The 23,440-nt window shown below is 37.0% G+C and overlaps 1 protein-coding gene and 1 non-coding gene across 6 annotated transcripts in view; both read left to right on the top strand.

Annotated features, from left to right (window-relative positions):
* The window catches only part of RGS7 (regulator of G protein signaling 7), a 497,629-nt gene that overhangs the window by 382,928 nt on the left and 91,261 nt on the right, over nucleotides 1-23,440 (top strand). For all 5 annotated transcript variants that reach the window (XM_045294230.1, XM_030886696.2, XM_004709818.3 and 2 more), the window contains exons 7-9: nucleotides 10,327-10,391; nucleotides 12,679-12,755; nucleotides 12,866-12,947. In XM_045294230.1, coding sequence (XP_045150165.1) covers nucleotides 10,327-10,391; nucleotides 12,679-12,755; nucleotides 12,866-12,947 — 224 coding nt within the window. The remainder of the gene's footprint in view (nucleotides 1-10,326; nucleotides 10,392-12,678; nucleotides 12,756-12,865; nucleotides 12,948-23,440) is intronic.
* LOC115870955 lies at nucleotides 12,455-12,562 on the top strand. Its single transcript, XR_004047016.1, has one exon. It is a non-coding gene; the product is annotated as a U6 spliceosomal RNA (small nuclear RNA).

The raw sequence follows: 23,440 nt of genomic DNA, 5'->3' as shown, positions 1-23,440 counted from the left end.
TCCTATCCAGACAGACCTGCGGAGACAACAACATGCACAAAAACAAGACAGAGCAAAACCAAGCAACAATGTCAACAAAACATATTTTTATTATGTTTTATCATTTATTTCTGGCTTATATTAGCATTCTTAAATGTATTCCTATTTTTGTTGTTGTTGATGATGGTCCTTATAATTGTGCCGTTTATATCTACATCTTTTATTTATCTTGAGTTTGTTTTTGTATATGTGGGAGGTATGGGTCTTATTTCATTCTTTTGCAGGGAAAGATCTAGTTTATCCAGCACCATTTGTTGAAAAGGCTATCTGTTTTCCATTTAGTGTTTTAGACCTTTATCAAAGATACAGGTCTATAAATTCTTGAGTATATTTCTGCATTTTTTAATTTTAATACATTGGTTTTCATATATATCATTGTAACAGCTTGATTTGATTACTATGGCTATGTAATAGGTTTTAAAGTCTGAGAATGAAAGGACTCTACTTTTTAAAAATGTTTTATTAGTGCTTTATTTATCCTAGGTTTCTTTCCTTCACACATAAATTTGATGAGTAGTTTTTCCATTTGTTTGGAGAATTGTGGTTGGATTTGGATTTGAATTGCATTGAATTTGTAAAGTGTTTTTGGTAATATTGACATTTTGGCAATATTTAGTCTGCCTGTCTGGGAACATGGTACCTTGTTCCTTTGTGTAAGTTTGTTTTGGTTTTTTGAAAGAGCTTTTTGTAGTTTTCCTTGTATGCCTTTTTTGCTTCTCTGTTAAGATTTATTTAAGCATTTTATTTTTTGTGTAGTTATATTGAATGGTATTGTTCTTTTAATGCCTTTTTCACTATCATCATCTTTAATATACAAGAATTCAACTGGTTTCTTATTGTTGATCTTATAGCCTGCTATGATGTCAATTTTTTCAATTAGTTTGAACATTTTGTTAATTGAATCTTTGAGATATTCTATACCTAGGATGATGTTATCTGCAAATAAAGAGATTATTATTTATTCAGTGCCTATGTAGATATCTTTAGTATTATTTTAATGTGGCTCTAGCTAAAACTTCTTGGACTATATTAAATAAAAATAATGATGCAAGCAACTGTGTTTGGCTTCCATTTGAAAGGGGTAAAGCATTCAACTTCTGTCAATTGAGATATAGGCCATTGGTTTCGCATATATAAGTTTTATTATATTGCGACATTTCTCTTCTATCCCTTTTTTAAAAAATGTTCTTATCAGGTTATTAAATTTTATCAAATATCTTTTCTGCATAGAGTGATGTAGTGCTGCGTTTTTTTAATTTTGTTTATGTGGCAATGTCACTGATTGTTTTTCAAATATTAAGCCATCCTTACGTATTTGGTATGAAACGAACTTGATAGTGAGTGATTTTTATTTTTGATGCTTTCTTGAATTCTGTTGGCTGGGATATAATTTAAGATTTCAGCTTCTATGCTCATTAGAAATATTGGTCTACAATTTTTGATTCTGTTGTTCTTTGACTGTTTTACATATCAGAATTATAGTTGCTTTATAAAATGAATTTGGTAGTATATTGTCCATGTCTTTATTGTGCAATAGCATATATTAAATAATATATATAATTGGCATTAAATCTTCTCTAATGTCTGATAGAATTCCCAGTGAAATCATCTGGACATGAGTTTTTGAGGTTGGGAAGTTATTGCTTTTGCTTTTTTATGATTAGTACTGTTTCTTCTTGGGTTTATTGAGATTTTCTGCATCATTCTCTGCTAATTTAGGTGAATAAAAACTTTCTAGGAATTCATACACTTCTAGATTTTCAAATGTGTGGGAGTCCCATTTTTCAAAATCCTGTGAGATTTTAAAAATCTCATTTGGTTCTTTTGTAATATCCATTTAATTTTTCATTCATATAACTTTTTCTCATTCTTTTCCTTGTTATGTTTTCCAGTGGTTTATCAATTTTGCTAATCTTTTCAAAGAGCCACCTTTTTTTTCCCCAAGCCATTTTATCAGGAACTAATCCAGGCATCATAGTATTCCATTGTCCAATTATATCACATCATAGTATTTCATTGTCCAATTATATCTATCAGTTTTATCAAATTGCTACCAAAAGTCAGTTTCAAAACATTTTCTTCCTTCTTGAACTCCTTCATATCAGCTCCCCCGTTATCCTCCCACTTACCCCCAACCCCAAAAAATAGTTCCCAGGAACCCTTATTCTAGTTGTCTCAATAGGTTCATCTATCCTGGGTTTCACATGTTTAAAAAAAAACAGAAGAAAAAAAAACCCACATAGCAAAGATTTAAGAAGGCTACCTACAATGGCAAAACACAACAAAGGTAAACCCCCATATGGAAAAAAATACTAAAAGCCAGATTAAGCATAAACTGTATCAGAAAATATATCAAGTGACAATATTTTAACCATTCACTATAATCATCTCTCCAATACTCCCCGATTGATAACCAGGTTTTTCTTAACCCTCAATTATGGTTAGAGGGAAATTATGAAAGCCTTATTCTATGTGTAGATACTGCTAATGTATTTTGGGCTTCCATTGTCATCGATAGTCTTCTGTAAACCAGAATCTTACAAATTAAGCTCTGATACCACTCCTTCCTTCAGATTTGGATTATATAATTTACCATCCTTGGATCATGAATGTTGGTGTGCTTCTTCCATTTGGGCTTACTTGTCATCTCAGATGGATCTTGGTGAATTAAAGTGGATTATAGTAACCAGGTGATGACTTCAATTGTAACTGCTGTTGCAGATGTGGTTTTGTTGCTTGAGCTAATTAATACTTCCCCTTAAAACCAGTAGGCCACTCTTGATTTGGCCAATGCCTTTTTCTCAATTTTAGTTTTGAAGGACCACCAGATACAATTTTCCTTCAGTTGGCAAGGTCAACAATACACTTTGATAACTCTCCCTCAGGATTATGCAAACTCTCCAGGACTATGCCAAAATATAATCTGCAGAGAATTTGATCAGCGTTCTCTTCCACAAAATATCATCTTGTTCCATTACATTGATGACTGATGAGACTTAGTAATGAAGAAGTATAAATGACTTTAAACTTATTAGTAAAATATACTAATGTTTGAAGGTATAAAATTAACCTGACAAAGATACAGAGACTTTTCACCTCAGTGAAATTTCTAGTGGTCTAGTGGTGTTGGATATGGCAATATATCACTACAAAAGTGGAAAATAAGTTAATGCCTCTGGCCCCTCTAACTGAAATGGAGGCACAACACCTGGTGGACCTCTGTGAAATTTGGGGACAAAATTTGCCTCTTTTTTGTATGCTAAACCAGTCTTTATAGCAAGTGGCCAAAAAAAGCTGCCAGCTGTTAATTAGGCCCAGAGCAAGAGGAGACTGCAACACATCAGGCTACTATGGAAGCTGCTCTGTCTCCTGGATCATGTGATCCAAGTCATTTAATGGTGCTTGAGGTGACAGTGGCAGCTAAAGAGCTTGTTTGGAGCCTTTGGCATATCCCTATTGGCAAATCAGTTTGGAGCAAATCTCTGATATTCTCTGTAGAAAACAACTCCCCTTTTGAAAATAGCTTTTGTTCTGTTACTGGGCCTTAGTGGAAACTGAACAACTCACCATGGACTGCCAATTCACTATGTGGCCTGACATGCCCATCTTGAACTGGGTGTTAACTGATCCAAAGAGCCATAAAGTTGGAAATGCACAGCATTAAATGAAAGTGGTATATACAAGATTGTGCTAGAGCCCAACCTACAGATACAAGCAGCTTGATGAGGAAAAGAACACATGTGCTTGGTTTACTGATGGTTCAGAATAATAGCAATCACCACTTGAAAGATGACAGCAGCAGCATTATAACCCCTTTATGGAATGTCCCTGAGGGACAGTAGTAAAGGAAAAAAATCCTAATAGACAGAACGTCAAGCAGTGCACTTTATTATTCAGTTTGCTTGGAAAGTGAAATGGCCAAATGTACAAAGGTGGTCTGTGGCCAATGGCTGGGCTAGATGATCAGGGATTTGGATGGATTATGACTGGAAAATTGGTGACAAGGAGGTATGAAGAAGAGATATGTGGACAGACTTCTCTGAATGGGTCAAAACTTGAAGATAGTTGTGTGTCATGTGAATATATAGAATGACGCATTCTGTGGAAATCAGTCAGACTCTTTCCCCAGCCACTCTTGTCTTTGTCCAGTGGCAACAGGATCAAAGTGGCCTTGTTGGCAGGGATGGAAGTTACGTATGGGTTCTACAACCTAGACTTTCACTCACCAAGGTTGACTTGGCTAGTGCCACTATTGAGTTCCCAAAATGCCAGCAGCAGAGACCAACAGTAAGTCCAAGATTATGTGATCATTCCTTGAAGTGACCAACCAGCAATTTGGTGCCAGGTTGATTCCATAGGACAACTTCCTTCTTGGAATTGATGGCATTTTATTATTACTATAATAAGCATCTTACTCTGGATATGGATTTGTTTTCACTGCATGTAATATTTCTGCCAAAACTACCACTTGTGGACTTAGCAGATTTTCTCACTCACTGACGATATCTTGAACAGAATCACCTCTGAACAAGGGACTCACTTCCCAAATTAAGTGAGGCAGTAGGCCTATCTGCATGAAATTCATTGGCCTTTTAATTTTCTCTTGCATCTGGAATCAGCTGGCTTGATAAAATGATAGAATGTACTTCTAAAGACACAATTACAGTGTCTGCTTGGTGGCAGCACCTTGCAGGATTGGGGCAATGTTCTTCCAAGAGTCTATCCCTTAAACCACCATAAAATATATGGTGCTGTTTCTCCAGTAGCCAGAATTGAGGATCCAGGAACCAAAGGGTGGAAATGGGAATGACATCATTCACTATTACTCTACTTACCCAGAATGCTCCTTAGAGGAAAGGATGGCAAGTCTCAGTCTTACATACTTTGGCCGTGATGTCAGGAGAAACTAGGCCCTGAAGAAGAATAGCATGCTTGGTAAAGTAGAAGGGCAGCAAAAAAAGAGGAACACACTTCAGGAGATGGGCTGACACTATGGTTGCAAAAATCTGCTCAAGCATAGGAACAGTTGTGGGTATGGCACTGGAAAAGGCAGTGTTTAATTCTGTTGTGCATAGGTCCCTATGAGTTGAAACTGATTCAGGAGCACCTAACACCCGCTTATCACGTTTCCCCCTGTCCCTGCAACCCTATGCACTTTGTGTCTGAAGACCTTAGTTCCAAAGTGAGGAATACTTTCACTTGGAGACACAGCACTGATTCCATTGAACTGGAAGTTAAGAAAGACTTTTGACCACTTGGGGCCCCTTATGTCCCTGGATCAACAGGCAAAGAGGAATATTACTGTATTGAGTGGTGTGATTGTTCCTGATTACCAAGGGGAAATTGGATTAGTATTGCATAATGGAGGTAAAGCAGAGAATGTCTGATGTCTAGGAGATTCCTTAGGTCTTCTCTTAGTACTATCATATCCTGTGATTAAAATCAATGGTAAATTACAGTACACCAACTTTTACATCACAACCAATAGCCCATACTATTCAGGAATTAAGTTTTGTGTTACCCAACAAGGCAAAGGACCATGACTCACCAAGGCACTTGTTGTGGACAAAGGAAATAAGGAATGGATAGTGTAAGAAAGTACTTCTAAATACCAGCTATGGCCATGTGGTCAGCTTCAGAAAGGAGGACTGTAATTATTATGAGTAATTTTTATTTATATGTAGACATCAGATATTATTGTTTTGTTCACTTATTAAAAAAAGATGAAAATGGGTTTAGTGCGTTTCAGGTGTATGTGTGTTACCTGTATCAAGTGAGACACAAGTATGACTTTGTTGTTGTCTTTGTTTGGAGGTTATGAATGATGAAGGGTTGGGTACAGGTTGTCAAGAGATAGTCATTGATAGTTAGGGTTTATGTCAACTGGACACTTCTGGACAGCAGTAGGGTGGAACTCAAGCTATCAATGATGCTCAAGCTAATGACACTTCCTTGGGGTTTAGCTTTTGTGTTAGTCTGGGTAGACTAGAGAAACAAATTCATAGACACTCATATGTGTAACAGATATTTTTATTTAAAGGGTAATTGTACATTAAGAAAGTATCCAAACCCAGTCCAGATCAAGCCTATAAGTCAGATATTAACCCATATGTCCGATACCAATCTATAAAGTCCTCTTCAGACTCACAAAACACATGCAATGATGCCAAGTGCAGGATTATCACAGGCCATTGGGTAGAAAATCTTTGGATCCAGTGTTGTTGTAAGCGTCTCAGCGCTGGTAGGGGTCTCCATGTGGCTTCTCCTCAGGGATGTCCCACAGGGAGTTAGCAGAGAGAGAGAAGTGACTTACCAATAGAGTGTCTCCCATGTATCTTGTCATTAGAGCATCCTCAAGGGAGTGAGCAGACAGTCTCTCCCACCTCCAAGGAGGAAAAAAAACAGATCTTCTAGAATTCTCAGGAGAAAGGCATGCCCACACAGAGACCTCATTGGCTATGATCCAATTGACAGACTAGACTCCACCCCTTCATTCTTAATCCTCTGAAGTCCCAAATTGACACCAGATTATGTAACCACCACACCTTTTGTATATGAGAGAGACCCAGATCAAAGCTGAGCACTCTTGCTCTTTGTCTTCTACTGGATCTTATGGTTTCTTAGTACTACCATGTCTTGTGATTGAATTTAATGGTAAAGTACAGTACCCAGGTTTTGACATGACTACTAATAATCCAGCCTTATCAGGAATGAATGCTTGGGTCATCACACCAGGCAAAGAACCACAACCCCGCTAGGTACTTTCTGAGACAATGGAAATATGGAATGGGTACTGGAAGAAGGTAGTTCTAAATACCAAATACAACCATGTGGTCAGCTGCAGAAAGGAGGACTGTAATTGTTATGAATAATTCTTATTTGTATGTACGCATGATATAGATTTGCTTTGTTTACTTATAAAATATAAGATAAAAATGGGTTTGGTATGTTGGTTAGCTGGCTGTACATGTGTTAATCATATCATGTTAGGTCAAAATGTGATTTTATTATTGTCTGGAGATTATATATGGTTAAAGGGTTGTGTAGAGGTGTCAAGTTGACAAGGGGTGGTCTGTGATGGTTATATTTTATGTCAACTGGACAAATCTAGGCAAAAGTAGGTGTGGAGCTTGATGAAACCTCCTTGGGGGTTTGATCTTTTGTATAAGACAGACTCTGAACAGAAATGAGCTCTCTCTTGCTCCTTTGTTTTCTACTGGATCTGGACCCTGTGTCTCATGTGTCCAGTTCCTCAGTCTCCTGTTGTGTCACCTGCCTATCTCAGAAGCATTCAGCAGAATGCCTTAGGTTTATTCAGTGGATCTCAGATTCATTCAGTTCTGCATCCATCATCCTCTGTCCTCCTGCTTCATCTTCCTACTTACTGTTATTCAGCTCCTGCAGCTATACGAATCAGGAGAAACCATCAGCTTACATCTGACCTAGGGACTTGAACCAGATTGGATTTACCTACTTCTATAACTGTGCAAGCCTTTTTGGAATATAAATCTCTTTCTATATGCTACGTATACATGTGTCACTTTTTCTCTCTTTTTAGAGAACCCAATCTAACACAACCTGTCTCCATAATCTCTCTTCCTGTTTTACCTATGTGCTTTTTAGTACTCAGAAATGATCATACTCAATTATGATCTAATTAGCATAACAAAGAAAACCTTATTTTCGAATAACATGTTTAATATATGTAGGTGCTAGGATATCAATATATATTTGGGGGGACAAAATTCAACCAAGAGCAGTAGCTAGAGGCTACTAGTGACTGCTACTCCAACCTGTACTATTTCTCTTTGTTCTTATTACCAAGGAGTGAAGAGAAATTTAGGCAGATTTTATCACTTGATTTAACTACCAAATAGCTTCTTCTGAAAGTCGAGTTATTCATCCATTCATTCACTTATTCAACAAATGAGCTATTCACTTATTAAACAACTACTTTATACTACTCAGGTTCATGGATGGCCCAAATTTCATTCTCTGATAGGTTATCATTTCAAACTCACTCAGCAGAATCAAGGACAAATGACCTGGTGATCTTTTCCAAAAGATTATATAAACTCCCCCTCTGGCATTGATTCAGTGCTGACTCGTAGTGATCTCCTGTGTGTTTCCTAGACTGTAACAGTTAGTGGGAGTAGAATTCCAGTCTTATACCCTCGGAGTTGTTAGTGGTTTCAAACTGCTGACCTTGAGGATTTCAGCCCAACATCTAACCAATGCACCACCAGGGCCACTGAGTTTGAAAATCATATGGTGCATAGTTCTACTCCATTGTTTATTATGCTGCCATGAATTCAAATTGACCCAACGGCTTTTTTTCACATTAAATATTTATATATATGACAACCACTTCCAGTCCACTCCTTTAGTTTGTTATATAAAGAAAAATATCATGTTAAAAAAACAACAAAACACATTCCTCCTTATATTCAGGAGCTTACATAATGAGGGCAAACGTATATTTCCCCCAAGAGGAGTGATTTTGAGAAGAACAAAAGTTAAATTACTGCCAAATAAAGCAAGTAGAGGCCAATGTAATATGTGGAGAAAGGCTGACTGATAGAGAGCTTGGTGGAGGCTTGAGATCTGATTAAAGACCAATTCCACTGGAAAGCTGAAATTATTTAACTGTATATTTAAGAAAATTCAATCTTTCTCTCATAAAGAGACACCTGTCAGGGATATTGCATGTAGACTGATATCTGCTTGAAGAATCATTGAGAACATTTAAAATATTTCATTAAAGTCACAGTGGCCTCTGTGATATAAAAATATCTTCAGAGGTGAATGTAAGTACCTGTGGATTAGAAAATTCACCCATCTAAATTTTATTTTTGAAATATGATTTCTGAATATTGCTTCTCTGAATAGAAAATAAAATTACAAAGGCAGATTGTAGAAAAATGCAATTTGTGCTATTAGTGTATAGTATATTAAAAAAAACCAAAACTCATTGCCACTGTATTAGACTGAGTTTTCTAGACAAACAAAACCAATGACATTCATATATATATATATATATATATGAACAATCTTTATATAAAGATGTAATCTTATCTCAAGAAAACATCCCAGCCCATTCCAACTCCAGTCCCTCAGCCTAAGGGGAGCCACGGCCTCTTCAGACTCACATAGCTGCATGCCAGTGATGCAGAAAAGTGAAGTAGGATACAGGAAGCTCACAGGCTGGTGGGTACAGAGTTGCATTGACCCACGTTTGGTGGAAACATGGCAAGGCACCAATATCTCTCAGGTTTGGCTGTCCACATGTTGCTGCCCTTGGAGGTAGGCAGAGTTCCAGCAGGCAAGAAGATGGAGGGCCAAAGAGGGAGAAAGAAGGAAGTTCTGTTTCCTCCCTTAAAAGGGGATCTCCAACCCCTGGGGAGAGAAGGCACTATCAGGCTGTGACCTGATTGACAGGTTGGACTCCACCTCTACACTTTTATACAAATTCAAGTTAACATAAACCCTAACTACTACAGCCATAGAGTCAATTCAGATGCATAGCAATCCTACAGCACAGAGTACAAGTGCCCTCTGGGTTTCTGAGTCTTTTTTTTTTTTTTGCTAGAGTAGAAAGCCTCAATTTTCTCCTGAATCGTGGTTGGTGGTTTTGAACTGCTGATCTTGAGGTTAAGAGTCCATTAGTGTCTATAATAATATTATTATCATTGCATGATTGGTGCATTCCTTTGCCTTTACCCTTGCCCAGGACAATCTTAGAGTGTATCTACACTAAGTAAATATTGTCATGTTTGCAATGGTTTTAGAGTCTCTATGTAAGATTTTCATTCAGTGATATCAGTTAGACTTCATTATCATAAATTAATGTGTCCAGCGAACACAAAACAGATATAGCAAGGCTTCCACACATAATTATTCTTACAAAAATTCATATTAAATGGTACCACTGAGCAGATTTATTCATCATTTGGAATAGACATGTTATCTGGAAATTCATGGACTTTTGAAAAATCCATTGCCCTAACATATTTTGAAGAAACTAAAATTGTGACAACTATTCAATAAAAATTAAGAAATGGATATAGTTTTCTACACTTAAGACAATATGAATGCCACCATTTTTGAATTTCAGTAGTAATGTAACCTAATTAAATATTTGTTTGTATAAGAAAGATAAAATAACATATACAACATAGATAAAAGGAACACGTATCTATACATATTGATTGTTATATTTTGATTTCTGTTGACTCAGTGTTAATAAGCATGAAGGGAATGATTGCTTTGTTTTTGTTTTCCTTTCAGCTGTTTACCTCTGCAAGAGAACCATGCAAAACAAAGCAAGGTTGGAACTTGCAGACTATGAAGCTGTAAGTAATAAGGACTTGTCATTAAATAAAGTAACACAATTAACAAAAGTGAGACCTGTGATTCCTTACATCATTCACATTTAAGATGGTGATATTTTAAACACACAAACGAAGAATAAAAAGTGGAGGAACATGTTAACTTTTTTTAAAACATTTTATTGGGGGCTCATACAACTTTTTAAAAAATAGCTAAATCATTTTATTGGGGGCTTGTACAACTGGTATCACAATCCACACATACATCCATTGTGTCAAGCACTTTTGTATATTTCTTTCCCGCTTCATTCTCAAAACATTTGCTTTCTACTTGAGCCCTTGGCATCAGCTCCTCATTTTCTCTCTTGCCTCCCCCCCTCCCCCATGAACCCTTGATAATTTATAAATTATTATTATTTTGTCATATCTTACACCATCTGACATCTCCCTTCACCCACTTCTCCGCTGTCCGTCCCACAGGGAGGAGGTGATATGTAGATCCTTATAATCTGTTCCCTCTTCTCCCTCACCTTCCCTCCACCCTCCCGGTATCACCACTCTCACCACTGGTCCTGAGGGGTTCATCTGTCCTGGATTCCCTGTGTTTCTGATTCCTATCTATGCCAGTGTACATCCTCCAGTCCAGCTGGATTTGTAAGGTAGAATTAGGATCGTGATAGTGGGGGGAGGAAGCATGCAAGAACTAGAGGAAAATTGTATGTTTCATCATTGCTGTACTACACCCTGACTGGCTCATCTCCTCCCCACAACCCCCCTGCAAGGGGATGTCCAATTGTCCAAAATGGTCCCTGGGTCCCCACTCGGCATTCCCCCTCATTCACAATGCTATGATGGTTTTTTTGGTCTTTGATGCCTGATACATGATCGCTTTGACACCTCATGATCTCACAGGCTGGTGTGCTTCTCCCATGTGGGTTTTGTTGTTTCTCAGTTAGATGGCTGCTTGTTTAACCTCAAGCCTATAGGACTCCAGATTCTATATCTTTTGATAGCTGGACACCATCAGTTTTCTTCACCACATTTGTTTATCACATTCGCCAGCAAATGTGGTGAAGAAAGCTGATGGTACCCGGATATCAAATAATATAGCATCTTGGGTATTAAAGGCCTGAAGATAAACAAGCGGCCATCTACAAAACCCACATGGAAGAAGCACACCAACCTGTCTCGACATGATCGCTGAAGACAAAGTGGGTGCATAATTAAACATGGTGAAGAAAGCTGAGGGCGCCCGGTTATCAAAAGTCATAGCATCTGGGGTCTTAAAAGGCTTGAAGATAAACAAGTGGCCATCTAGCTAAGAAACAACAAAGCCCAAATGGAAGAAGCACACCAGCCTATCCTGACACAATCACTGAAGACATTTTAACTTTTACATTAAATTCACTATAATAAATTTTGATACTACTTAAAAACATCTGAACTTAGGAAATTAAAGATATTTTGCATGAGGATAATGAATTTTGCAAAATGTTCATGTTGCTCACCATCAGCAATCAAATTAAGCTTATATAATTATTCAGATGATTGTTATGTTATAATTTATTGAATTTGAAATATTGTTTGGAAATGAACTCTGATGACACAGTGATTAGATGCTCAGTGGCAAACCAAATAGTCTGAAGTTTTAAACCACTAACCTTTCCATGGGAGAAAGATGTGTCAGGATGCTTCCAAAAGATTTACAGCTTTGGAAACCCTCAACGACAGTTCTATATGATCACTATAAGTCAGAGTTGACTGGAAGGCACCAGGTTTGGTTCTTTAGAGCTGACAGTTTGCATTTATTGTGGGAAACTACACAGACTGGTTAATTCATAGGACGAATACATTGTTTATGAAGTGGGCAGAAAAAGATCCATGGATTTTTTTTTTAGCATTTCTGTTATATTGGTAATTTTTTGTATTATTCAGGGATATATTTGATTTTCAGTTTTGCTTTCCAACATCAATTATTTGAAAAACTTGGTGTTTTTAATAGAGTGCCCCTTTTTTCCTCTAAGAGTGTTAGTATGAGAAACATCTTTACTCAGAGAACATGTCTTACCATTCAAAACTAGTACACAGTGCTTGCTTCAACAGTATATATACAAAAAATTGGAACGATCCAGAGAAGATTAGCATGGTTGTTGCTTAATGATGATACACACATTTGTTTCATTTTATATATATAGTGTCTATAGTATTTTATAAATTCTTTATTTTTCTGACCAATGCACGCTATAGGTAAGCTAGAAGGAAGCAGTAAAGATGAGCATCATAGCGTCATAACCTATGGTATATATTTCAGGAGAGCTTGGCCAGACTTCAGAGAGCATTTGCCCGGAAGTGGGAATTCATTTTTATGCAGGCAGAAGCGCAAGCAAAGTGAGTTCTTGTGATCCTTTTGGAGGATTATTTGAAGTTGTGGCCTTTTTGGTCCCCAGAAAAACACTACAATTAACACGTTTTATTATTCATTTTTATAATGTCGACAGAGTGGACAAGAAAAGAGACAAAATTGAAAGAAAGATCCTCGACAGCCAAGAAAGAGCATTCTGGGATGTGCACAGACCTGTGGTAAGCAAATCTATCCATTTTCAAATCATAACCTCTGCCTTAGTAGGTGAGGGACTGAAAAAAAGAAGGAATTGCTATGACAACTGTTCACTTTCCCACAGTATTTTAGTGAATTAGTTAAGGAAAATTTGCCATTATGTAAGAGAACCAGAATTTTATAGTATAGTATCTGATTTACAAAAGAATGTATTTTTCAATCATGATATAATTTGCTTCCTTGGTCATTGCATTTGAGTCCCATGATGCTTTTGGATACTTCTGGAAGAAAAATAGCTATGCATGGCTTATATTTTTAAAATTATTTTTCTGGCTTCATATTAAAAGGATAAGTCAAAATGTTAATCCTGTCCTCAATTTTTCCTCTTTTAAAACATATTAATAACCAGCTTCAGTTGATAGCCTTTACTGAGTAATATTTTAGGTGGCTCAAATTCATTTCAGCTCATACTTGTAATGATGTAAGTGGTAACAGTATCTCTATATAATAAGAACTATTTTTAATTAGTAATTATTTTAGAACATCTGACTCAAAGTAACAAATAATTAATGTGCCTAAGTAAATCCAGAAAATGTGGAAATAATTAAATTATGATCATGAGCATTCATAAGAATTCATGTGTAACCACAGTTTTTCTGCTTTTATACTAGATATTTTTAATGATGTAAGCATATTAAACAATAATTGTTATATAAATATTCTTAGTATAAATAATAGGTTTACAACATGGGAGACAACTCAAGATCAATGAGATGCCTTAGAATTTCCCTCTAAACTACTTTCAAGGTCAGACCAAAGTAGAAAACGTCAATGGTTATTATTTATTTATTTATTTATCATATTTGTATTTCAATATCAGATAGTAGTTCAATTGTTATATACTACATTATATACTTATAATGTTATATACATTAAATTTTCAAATGATTAAAATTGAGATTTAACTAACATTCTTTCTCATAATTCAGTTTGAGTTTGAATTTTGTTGCTCATGTAAAAATAAGTATGACATTACACCTACAGGTATTTGAAAGCCATAAAGCAGGACTAAAAAAAAAAACGTTTTGATGACATATAGTTCACATATCACACAATTCAGTAGTTTAAAATATTTTTAAAGTTGTGAAATCACTACAATCAATTTTGGAACATTTTGTTCTTCCTTGTACTCATTATTATTAACTTCCCACCCCACCCCCAACCTCTGCACCTCCCCTGCCATATCCCCCCAAAACTATTTTTTTAAATCATTTTATTGGGGGCTCGTACAATTCCTATCACAATCCATACATACATCCATTGTGTCAAGCACATATGTACATTTGTTGCCATCATCATTCTCAAAACATTGCCTCTACTTTAGCCCTTAATATCAGCGGCTCATTTTTCCCCCTCTCTCTCCACTCCCCCTCCCTCATGACCCGTTCATAATTCATAAATTATTATTATTTTGTCATATGTTACACTGTCTGACGATTCCCCCTGCCCATTCTATGCTATCCATCCCCAAGGGAGAAAGCTATACATAGATTCTTGTAGTCGGTTCCCTCTTTTTACCCCACATTCCCTCCACCCTCCAGGCATCGCCACTCTCACCACTGGTCCTGAAGGAGTCATCTGTCCTGGATTCCCTGTTTCCAGTTGCTATCTGTACAATGTACATCCTCCGGTCTAGCCAGATTTGTAAGGTAGAATTGGGATCATGATAGTGGGGTGGGGGGGGGGGTCATTAAAGAACTAGAGGAAAGTTATATATTTCATCATTGCTACCCTGCACCCTGACTGGCTGATCTTCTTCCCACAATCCTTCAGTAAGGGGGTGTCCAGTTGCCTACCGATGAACTTTGAGTCTCCACTCTGCACTCACCCATATTTACAATGATATGATTTTTTGTTCTTTGATGCTTGATACCTAATCCCTTCGACAGCCCATAGTCACACAGGCTGGTGTGCTTCTTCCATATGGGCTTTGATGCTTCTCAGCTAGATGGCCACTTGTTTATCTTCAAGCCTTTAAAACCCCGGACACTATATTTTTTGATAGCCAGGCACCATCAGCTTTCTTCACCACATTTGCTTATGCACATGTTTGTCTTCAGTGATCAAATCAGGAAGGTGGGCACCCACTGATATGATTTTCAGTTCTCTCGTGGTCAGACAGGCTAGTGTGCTTTTTCCATGTGGGCTTTGATGTGCTCAGCTAGATGGCCGCTTGTTTATCTTCATGCCTTTAAGACCTCAGACCCTATATCTTTTGATAGCCGGGCACTATCCGCTTTCTTCACCATATTTGCTTAGGCACCCATTTTTCTTCAGCAATCATGTCGGGAAGGTGTGGATCCTGGAACACCAATTTAATAGAGCATTATGTTCTTGCATTAAGTGGAGGCCCAATGTCCATCTGCTGCCTTAATACTGTCTGTATAGATTTTCCTATCCTGGACTTCCTATAGAGAAAAGCATACAAAAACAAAGCAAAACAAAAAACCCTAATAACAACAATAAAATAAAACAGATCTAATAAAATTTTACACTTATCATTTATTATCCCTTTTGATCCTTTTATAATTTGTCAAAGCAGGACTCTCATTTTTTTAAACAACCTCTAGAAGCAATCAGTGGAGACCTGGTGGCATAATGGTTGGTCATTGGACTGCCATCTGAGAGGTCAGCGGTTCTACCAGCAACTTTACTGCCATAAAGAGCTACAGTCTCAGAAAGTCACAGGAGCAGTTCTACCTTGTCCTTTAGGGTCATTATGAGTCAGCATCAACTTGACAGACAAGAGGAAATGAGAGTGTGAACCAGTCCATGAAGTTTTTCCCCTTTATGCATGTTAAGGCCTGGGCATCTGCTGCCCCTTCTATCCTCATTCAGCTTAGATTATTTGGACTCTCCTGGAAACCACAGACAACTCACGTGGCCAACTGTGCTGCACTGCCCAAGACTACTGCATATAATTCACTCCTGTCAAAGAGTGTAGGTTAATCCTTTAGCAACACACTTCCTCTGTTCCATCACCAAAAAATCACTCAGCTGCCTCCTTGTCCTCTAGCCCTCTATCTCCCACACAAAGTAAACACATATTCCTCAGTGCTTGGCACGTTGTCCTTAGCCATGATTCAGAAAGTCATTCCCAAGGAGGACCTGGAGGTGGAAGTCATCCTGCAACCATTGGTTCTACCTTCCGTGCTCAGCTTATGGATGTTAATAAAGGGCTTGTGATAATATAAAACAAAGATGTTGTGCAACAATACCACTATTTATTTTTGTAGAGGAAACTCAATAGAGCTACAGATTATCTGTGGACCTCTGAGAAAAGCATCTCTCCAACTAGACCCTATCTTCAATGAGTTGTTTTTCTGAGATTACAACTTCTATTGTTTGAAGTAATGACCATTGGCATTTCTTTGAGTTTAAATATTTTGTCATCACTCTTCTTTGGGGTGAAATCCAGAGATTAAGTGTGCCCACGGGGCCTGCCTTTTACCTTGTTGTCTTCTGAAATGCTTATTGCATAATTTGAAGAAATTAGATCTTCAATTTATTTATAAAATTTGCTACAAAGTCATTTATTTTTGAAATTCTAAATTGCCCTGACATCTTCCATATTCATTTCAGTTTTATTTTTCACTTTACACTATTCTCAAGCTGTGTTCTGGTTTTGCACTGTCTAACTTGTAGTGTCTATATATATTGCACAGCTTCTGATAACCAAAAAGAAAAATCTTTGACCATCGAATTGATTCTAACTCATACTAATCCTAGGGGACAAAGAAGAACTGCCCCCATTGGGTTTCCAAACCTTAAAGGATGCAGAGTGACAGGTGGGCCCAACCCATTGACTTTATGATTGGTAGCTCAGTCCACAACCAACTAGCCACTATGGGTCCATACATATACTACTTCCGTTGGAAAACTCTTCATATGTAATTCTTTTTCAAATATTTCTTACCTTTTTTGTCTTATCCCATACTTTGTTTGAATTCTCCTCATATTTAAAACTAGAGTGATAAACTTATGAATTGTTATTGTTAGGTGCCATCTAGTTGTTTCAGACTTATATTGACCCCATGCACGACTGAACAAAACTGCCCAGTCCTGTGGCTTCCTCATAATTGTTCTCATGTTTTATCTCATCAATGAGTGACTGTGTCAGTCCATTTCATAGATTTTCCTCTTTTTCACTGCCCCTCTACAATACCAAGCATGATGTCCTTCTCTAGAGATTGGTCTCTAAGGACAACGTGTCCAAAGCACACAAGACAAAATCTTGCCATCATTGCCTCTAAGGAGCATTTTGGCTATACTTCTATACTTCTCCCTAGACAAATTTACTTGTTGCTTTGGAAATCATAGTATTTTCAATATTCTTCTCCTGCACCATAATTCAAATGCATCATCCTTCTTTGCTTTTCCTTATTCAATGTGAGGCAACTGAAAATAACATGGTTTCCATCAGGCACACCTTAGTCTTCAAAGTAACATCCTTATTTTTTCAACAATCTAAAGAGAACTTGTGTAGCCGATATCTCTCCCTTGAGAGATTTCGTAGATCTCCCAATGCTGGTTTTAATTTTTGGTCAGTTGTAGGGTATATATAAGAAACAAATTATTTAAGCATCAATAATAATGATCAAATATTCTGTCTTTAGTAACTAAATCAGTTCATACCTGCCCTCTAGAACAATAGTTTTTTTGTTGCTGATTCTTTTACCTGTTTTAGAAAATCCAAAATACGTTCATCCAAATTTAAATATTTTGTGTCAGAAAGTAAGGACAGCATTTCTCTCTACTACTCATATTTTGACAATATAATTGTAAAGAAGGAAACTGTTCTTTTTAAACTCCATGGCTATATCTGTCATTCTCTGTTCTTTCTATCCCTCAGTTGATTGGGAGATAAAATGTCCTATTATTATGTAATCTTTGATGCTACTTACAAAAGCCCTGGGTTGAATGAGAGTAAACATTACTTCCCTTCTTATTCAGTGTTTCCATGTGTTGACAATTTTTAAAAATAATATGCCCTTTGTCACCATTTAAAAAAAAAATGGAATGATGAGAATGTGGGCAATGGCTAGCATGATACTGGAAACAGGCCTGGAAAACCAGCATCCAACTTTCAAGGAAATGGATTTCTTGTTGTTAGATATCATTAAGTTGATTTCAACTTGTAGTTACCCTATGTATAACAAGATGAAATAGTATCCAGTCCTGCACCATCCTCACAATTGTTATGTTTACAGTCACTGTCAATCTTTTTGAGGGTCTTCCTCTCTTATGATGGTCCTCCTCTTTCTCACTGCTCTTCTACTTTACCACATGATGTCTCAGCATGCTTGTTTCTAAGGAGAATTCTGGCTGTATTTCTTCCAAGAGAGATTTGTTTATTCTTTTGTGAGCCCTAGAATTTTCATCCATTCTTCTTCATTCTTCCTTATTCCATGTCCAACTTTCAAATGCATATAAGGCCATGGGATCTGTCTTAGATCTATAATCAGTGTTCATGGAAACAGCAGTCAAGAAATCAAATCATATGTTGCAGTGGTAGTTACATAATCTGGTGTCAATATGAGAGGACTGCGAACGAAGGGGTGGAGTCTGCCTTGTCAATCAAGATACAACCAATGAGACCTCTGCATGGCCATTGCCTTCTCCTGAGAATTCTGGGAACTCCTGTATTTCCTCCTTGGAGGCAGGAGACACCTCTCTCTCGGCTCACTCCCTTGGAGACTCTCTATGACAAGACACATGGCACTATGCTGATAGATTCCATACCCTGGGAACTGAAGAAGCCACATGGAGACCCCTGCCAGTGCTGAGATGCTTACAATGCCACTAGATCCAAAGACTTTCTATCCATTGGCCTTTGAACATCCTGCATTTGGCGTCATTGCAGCAGTTTCGTGAGTCTCAAGAGGACTTTATAGATTGATATCGTACATATGGGCTAATAATATCAGACTCATGGGCTTGGACTGAACTGGGTTGGGGTGCTTTCTTACTGTACAGTTACCCTGTATATAAAACTCTCTCTTATACACATATACGTTTCTTTGGATTTATTTCTGTAGTCTACCCAGACTAACAGTTGCATTGGGTAAATATGCTGAAAGTCCTCTTTAAAGTGTTGAAGAACAAGAATGTCACTTTGATGACTAAGGTGCTTCTGGCTCAAGCCATGAATTCATAATTGCCCCTTATGCATATGAAAGTTGGACATTAAATTTTAAAATCCATACAAGGTGGCTAGGAGAAATATATTGATCTCCAACACAGATTGTGGCTGACATAGGCCCAGTGTCTAAGAAATTACTGGGAAGGAAGAGCCACCAGTATCCCTGATATAGTACAGACCATCCAACCTCTGCATCATTTCTTCTATAATTGAAATAAAGTTCTGTTTGCAGGTACAAAAGTTCAATCAGATAAATTTTTAAAACATACATAGAGAGTGAATAGACAAAAATGTTAACAATTGAACCTGGATAAAGACTGTAGGACATCTTTGAAACATTCTTGTGATTCTTTCTCTAAGTTTGAAACTATATCAAAGTAAAAAGCACCCACACACACATACACATACCTTACAACTAATATTGTGGATCTCAACTACAGGGTTTTATGATTTGGAGAAGCATGGTTTCCTAGTTTTTCAATGTTCTCAAAGGAACAATCCTTCTGCCAAAACTGCTAGTAAAATTCTATATTTGGATATGGTCAGTACTGACTTGGGAGATGTATGGCTAAAAGCAACGAAAATGATAAATATAAAGATAAAGACAGCAAGTTTTTATTGTAAGAATGTGGTAGGGAAACTTCTCAAAGGACACAGGAACAGGTTTAATCTGCCACTTTTAAGACAGAGTTTGCATAGGTGATTTCATGGGTAGGAATTAGGATATGTGCTGTTTTAGTTTTTAATGTTTGTTTCGACCAAGATGTCACAGATTGAATTTTTTTAAGGGAAGTTGTACTCTTTTAATCTTATTCCAGGTGTCTGCTTCAAACAGATTCTCTTTATTGGGAAAAATAACATTTATGTTATAATTAATCTATAATTAATAAGATACGTAAATCATCTTACAAAGCCAGAAAGTACTAGATAACATCTCAGCTTTACCATTTCCTCTTCCAATAATTTTTGTGTGTTTTCATAATAGAAAACTAGATTTTTTAAAAACAAAACAAACTATATTTTATGATTTAATACCCCTATATAACTTATGACTTACATTCTATGACTTATATTCAAACATAGAGAGTTGATGTTTAAATTTCAGAAATAAAACATTAAAACTACTGTAATATTAAGGATATGGACCTGAAGTATATTCATTTGGTACCTGATTGGATATATCTGACGAATTTTTAAATACAATCTCACCTGCACCCCACAAAGTACTCAGGCCCAATAAGGTGCTCATTCATTTATTTATTTAGTGTGATGCACAACTTTAAATTGTTGAAGTTTTTCTGATTGTTGCTTTTATTTCCTCAAGTAAAATGCAACTTGTCATCTTTTAAGAAATAACTTCATAAAATTCTGACCAACATAATCTGAAAGAATGCAATAGTTATTTTCTTTCTATCTTGGCGCTATGTTGACAATTAATGTTATTATTTTACCTATCATGTAACCAACTGACATATATCTATTCTGTATCTCAAGAGCTGTTCTGAAGCCTTTACACATAGTATTTTGTACAAGGAGGTCAGAACGATTACTGTTACTCTCACTGTAAAGGAGCATGGCTCCCCATTTTTTGATTGTTCTTTAAATGTTTGACACATAAGAGATGCTGTTTAACACTCCCAAGGATACAGCCCATAATCTTAACTATTTCATATTTACGTGGTTTTGCTTTAAGTGTAATTATTAACATTTACAAAATTTGCATAGTCCTTATGTAAATAAAACTTCTATTATTGTTTAATTAAATAGATGACTGCTTTTTTATTTTTATTAATTGTTACTTGATTGAAAGTTTATAGAATAGATTGATTTTCCATTCACTAATCCATACATATTCTGTTTCATTGATAGAAGTCTTCATAATATAACTGTACTGTACCTCCTACTTTCTCCTATTTACAAATTTCCATTTTCAATAGATATGAAAGCGGAAAATATTTTGTAAACAATGTATTCAAAATGAATCAAAAGGGAAATCTAATGACAAAAAGTGACATGGTCTATACTTTTAACTGTGCTACCAATGGAGTTATTAACCATTGTAGAAGGAAGTGTACTGCCATTGTAGGACATATTCAGGCTATGATTGAATGAATATACATGTATGCATCACCTTATTTGATTTTCATAAGCATTCTATAAGCGACACCTGTCAGCCACTTTTAATCTAATGCGCAGGGAAGCATAATACCAATGGTTCATAGAACATAAAGACGATCTGATAAAAGCCAGCATCCAGTTCATGATAATCCTTTATGTTGGAGCCTGATGACATTTCCTTGAAGGTGTGGCCTTTTCTGAAAGGAGACCAACCAGAATTGAATCCTCTTTGGTTTTCTGCTGGGCTGGATCTTGTGTCTGGTTCTTCAGTCTTCTATTGCATTGCCTGCTGACCCCAGGAGGTGTCAGCAGACTACAAAAGATGGGTTCATTTGACCAATTTTTGATTCATTTACTTCTCTCAGCATCTGCCAGCCTCTGCCTCCCCTTGCCTCTGCTTCCTCATCCTGCTTCTTGTTAATCAATTTCCATGAGTTAGGAGAATCCTGTCTTGAACCAGCCTGTACTTAACTATTTCTATAACCGTGTAAGCCATTTCTTCATATAGATCACTCTACATGAACAACACATAAAAGAATCACTGGTTTTGTTTCTCTAGAAAACCCAACGTAACATCTACTGATGTTAGAAAAGACAGATTCACAAAGACAGATGATTCTTCAAATTACATATTTCTCTCTGACATCAAGACTTTATGCTATTTCCAACCAAAATATTTTTTTGAACTGAATGAGTAGCCAAGATTAAAAATTGTGCTTCTGAACGTTCTCATCTGTTTTATTATTTTTTAATTTTCTTGTACAGTGGATGAAGGTCTACAGATCATCAGTTTACATTCAAGGGTATATTTTGTGTATAAATATAAGACATATTATGTAGCATGTATGCGTGTTTGAGAACATTGTTAACTGTAGTGTAAATTCCTGACAATTTTGTTCTTTTTTATCATTGTTATCTTACAATTAGTGGGCAAGAAACAATTTTTCTCATTTTCAATTTAGGTTTAAAAGAAGTATTTCTGGTGTACAATTATTTAGCTCTAACTCCTTTCCCTTTGCAATATAATCAGCCCATCAGTTGGTAAGTGTGAATGGCTGATAGGAAAGGGACACTGGGAATGCACAAAGACTGATATAGAGAAGGGAAGCTGTGGGAACTGGGAGCATCTCTGCCTCTGCATTTACAATCTTGTTCGTATGCTGTCTCTATTTTTACCTACAAATATGAGGAGCAAATAAAATCAATGCCCCTAGACATTGTTTCCCTCCCAAAAGTGCCAGGTAATATAATAGTGCTACAGGATACCACCTGCACATCTCATTAGTCAACTTTTGGTTTTCAACAAATATATGAGTATTAGGTTCTTGAATGCACAGCCTTTAATTTAGCAGTTGAGTACATTTCCTCTTTTCACGATTTTGTACTTCTCCACTACTAAATTGAGCTATTACAGGAAGTCTCATTTGTTTAAAGAAAGTTACACTTCCTTTCCCATTGCTGCTATTCAGGACACAAGGGTATGTAAAACAGTGTTGCTACTAAGGTTCTAGTTTTTATATGCAATGGTTAGTTCCAAAAAACACACGTCTTTAAATATGTCTCTGTCATCAGTGAATGGCTGTATGCAAATTATCTCAGGGAAAACTTAAAATATCATCAGAGTGTCTTCTATTAAAGGACCTATCAAAACAATGACTTCCTAAGACATCTGTTGGGAGGAAATGAACAAACAAATAAAAAAGAGAGTGATTAGTGCCCTGCTCCCCGCGTTTTCATTGCACTTTCAACCCGGGGGAGAGTACTGGTCTTGTCTCCACAGAACCTGGAGTGGGCATGCAGACTCCACCATGAAGCACCAAACCATGAGGACAGCCTGGCCACATGGAAGGATGCATGAAAAAGAGAGAGCTACAGGACTGACCTCCCCCAGAGCCAAACTGACCCCCTCCCTGGAAGTGGGTGTGGTGGAGAGCAGGTTGGGGAGAGGGGCCAGCATGATACACACACACATGGAGGCAGGCCAGGAGGGAGGGAGAGAAAGAGAGTAGGACTGGGCCCAATGCTGGCACACAATGCTCAGAGGATGATGTCCCTGGTGGGAGCTAATGGGACATCGAGGGGACTGGGCAAACGACAACAGAATGTGGCATGCTGTCCCCTTATTGGAGCAGACTGTGACAGAGGACATTTCTGGGGCCACATGGTAGGGAAGCTGCACAGTCTGGACGCCCCCCC

The sequence above is a fragment of the Echinops telfairi genome, unplaced genomic scaffold (assembly GCF_000313985.2).
Source record: "Echinops telfairi isolate 266 unplaced genomic scaffold, ASM31398v2 ScPeMD7_3509;HRSCAF=4178, whole genome shotgun sequence".
NCBI classification, from domain to species: Eukaryota; Metazoa; Chordata; class Mammalia; order Afrosoricida; family Tenrecidae; genus Echinops; species Echinops telfairi.
The sequence above is the reverse complement of the archived record's forward strand: the minus strand, read 5'-3'. Positions and strand labels throughout refer to the sequence as shown.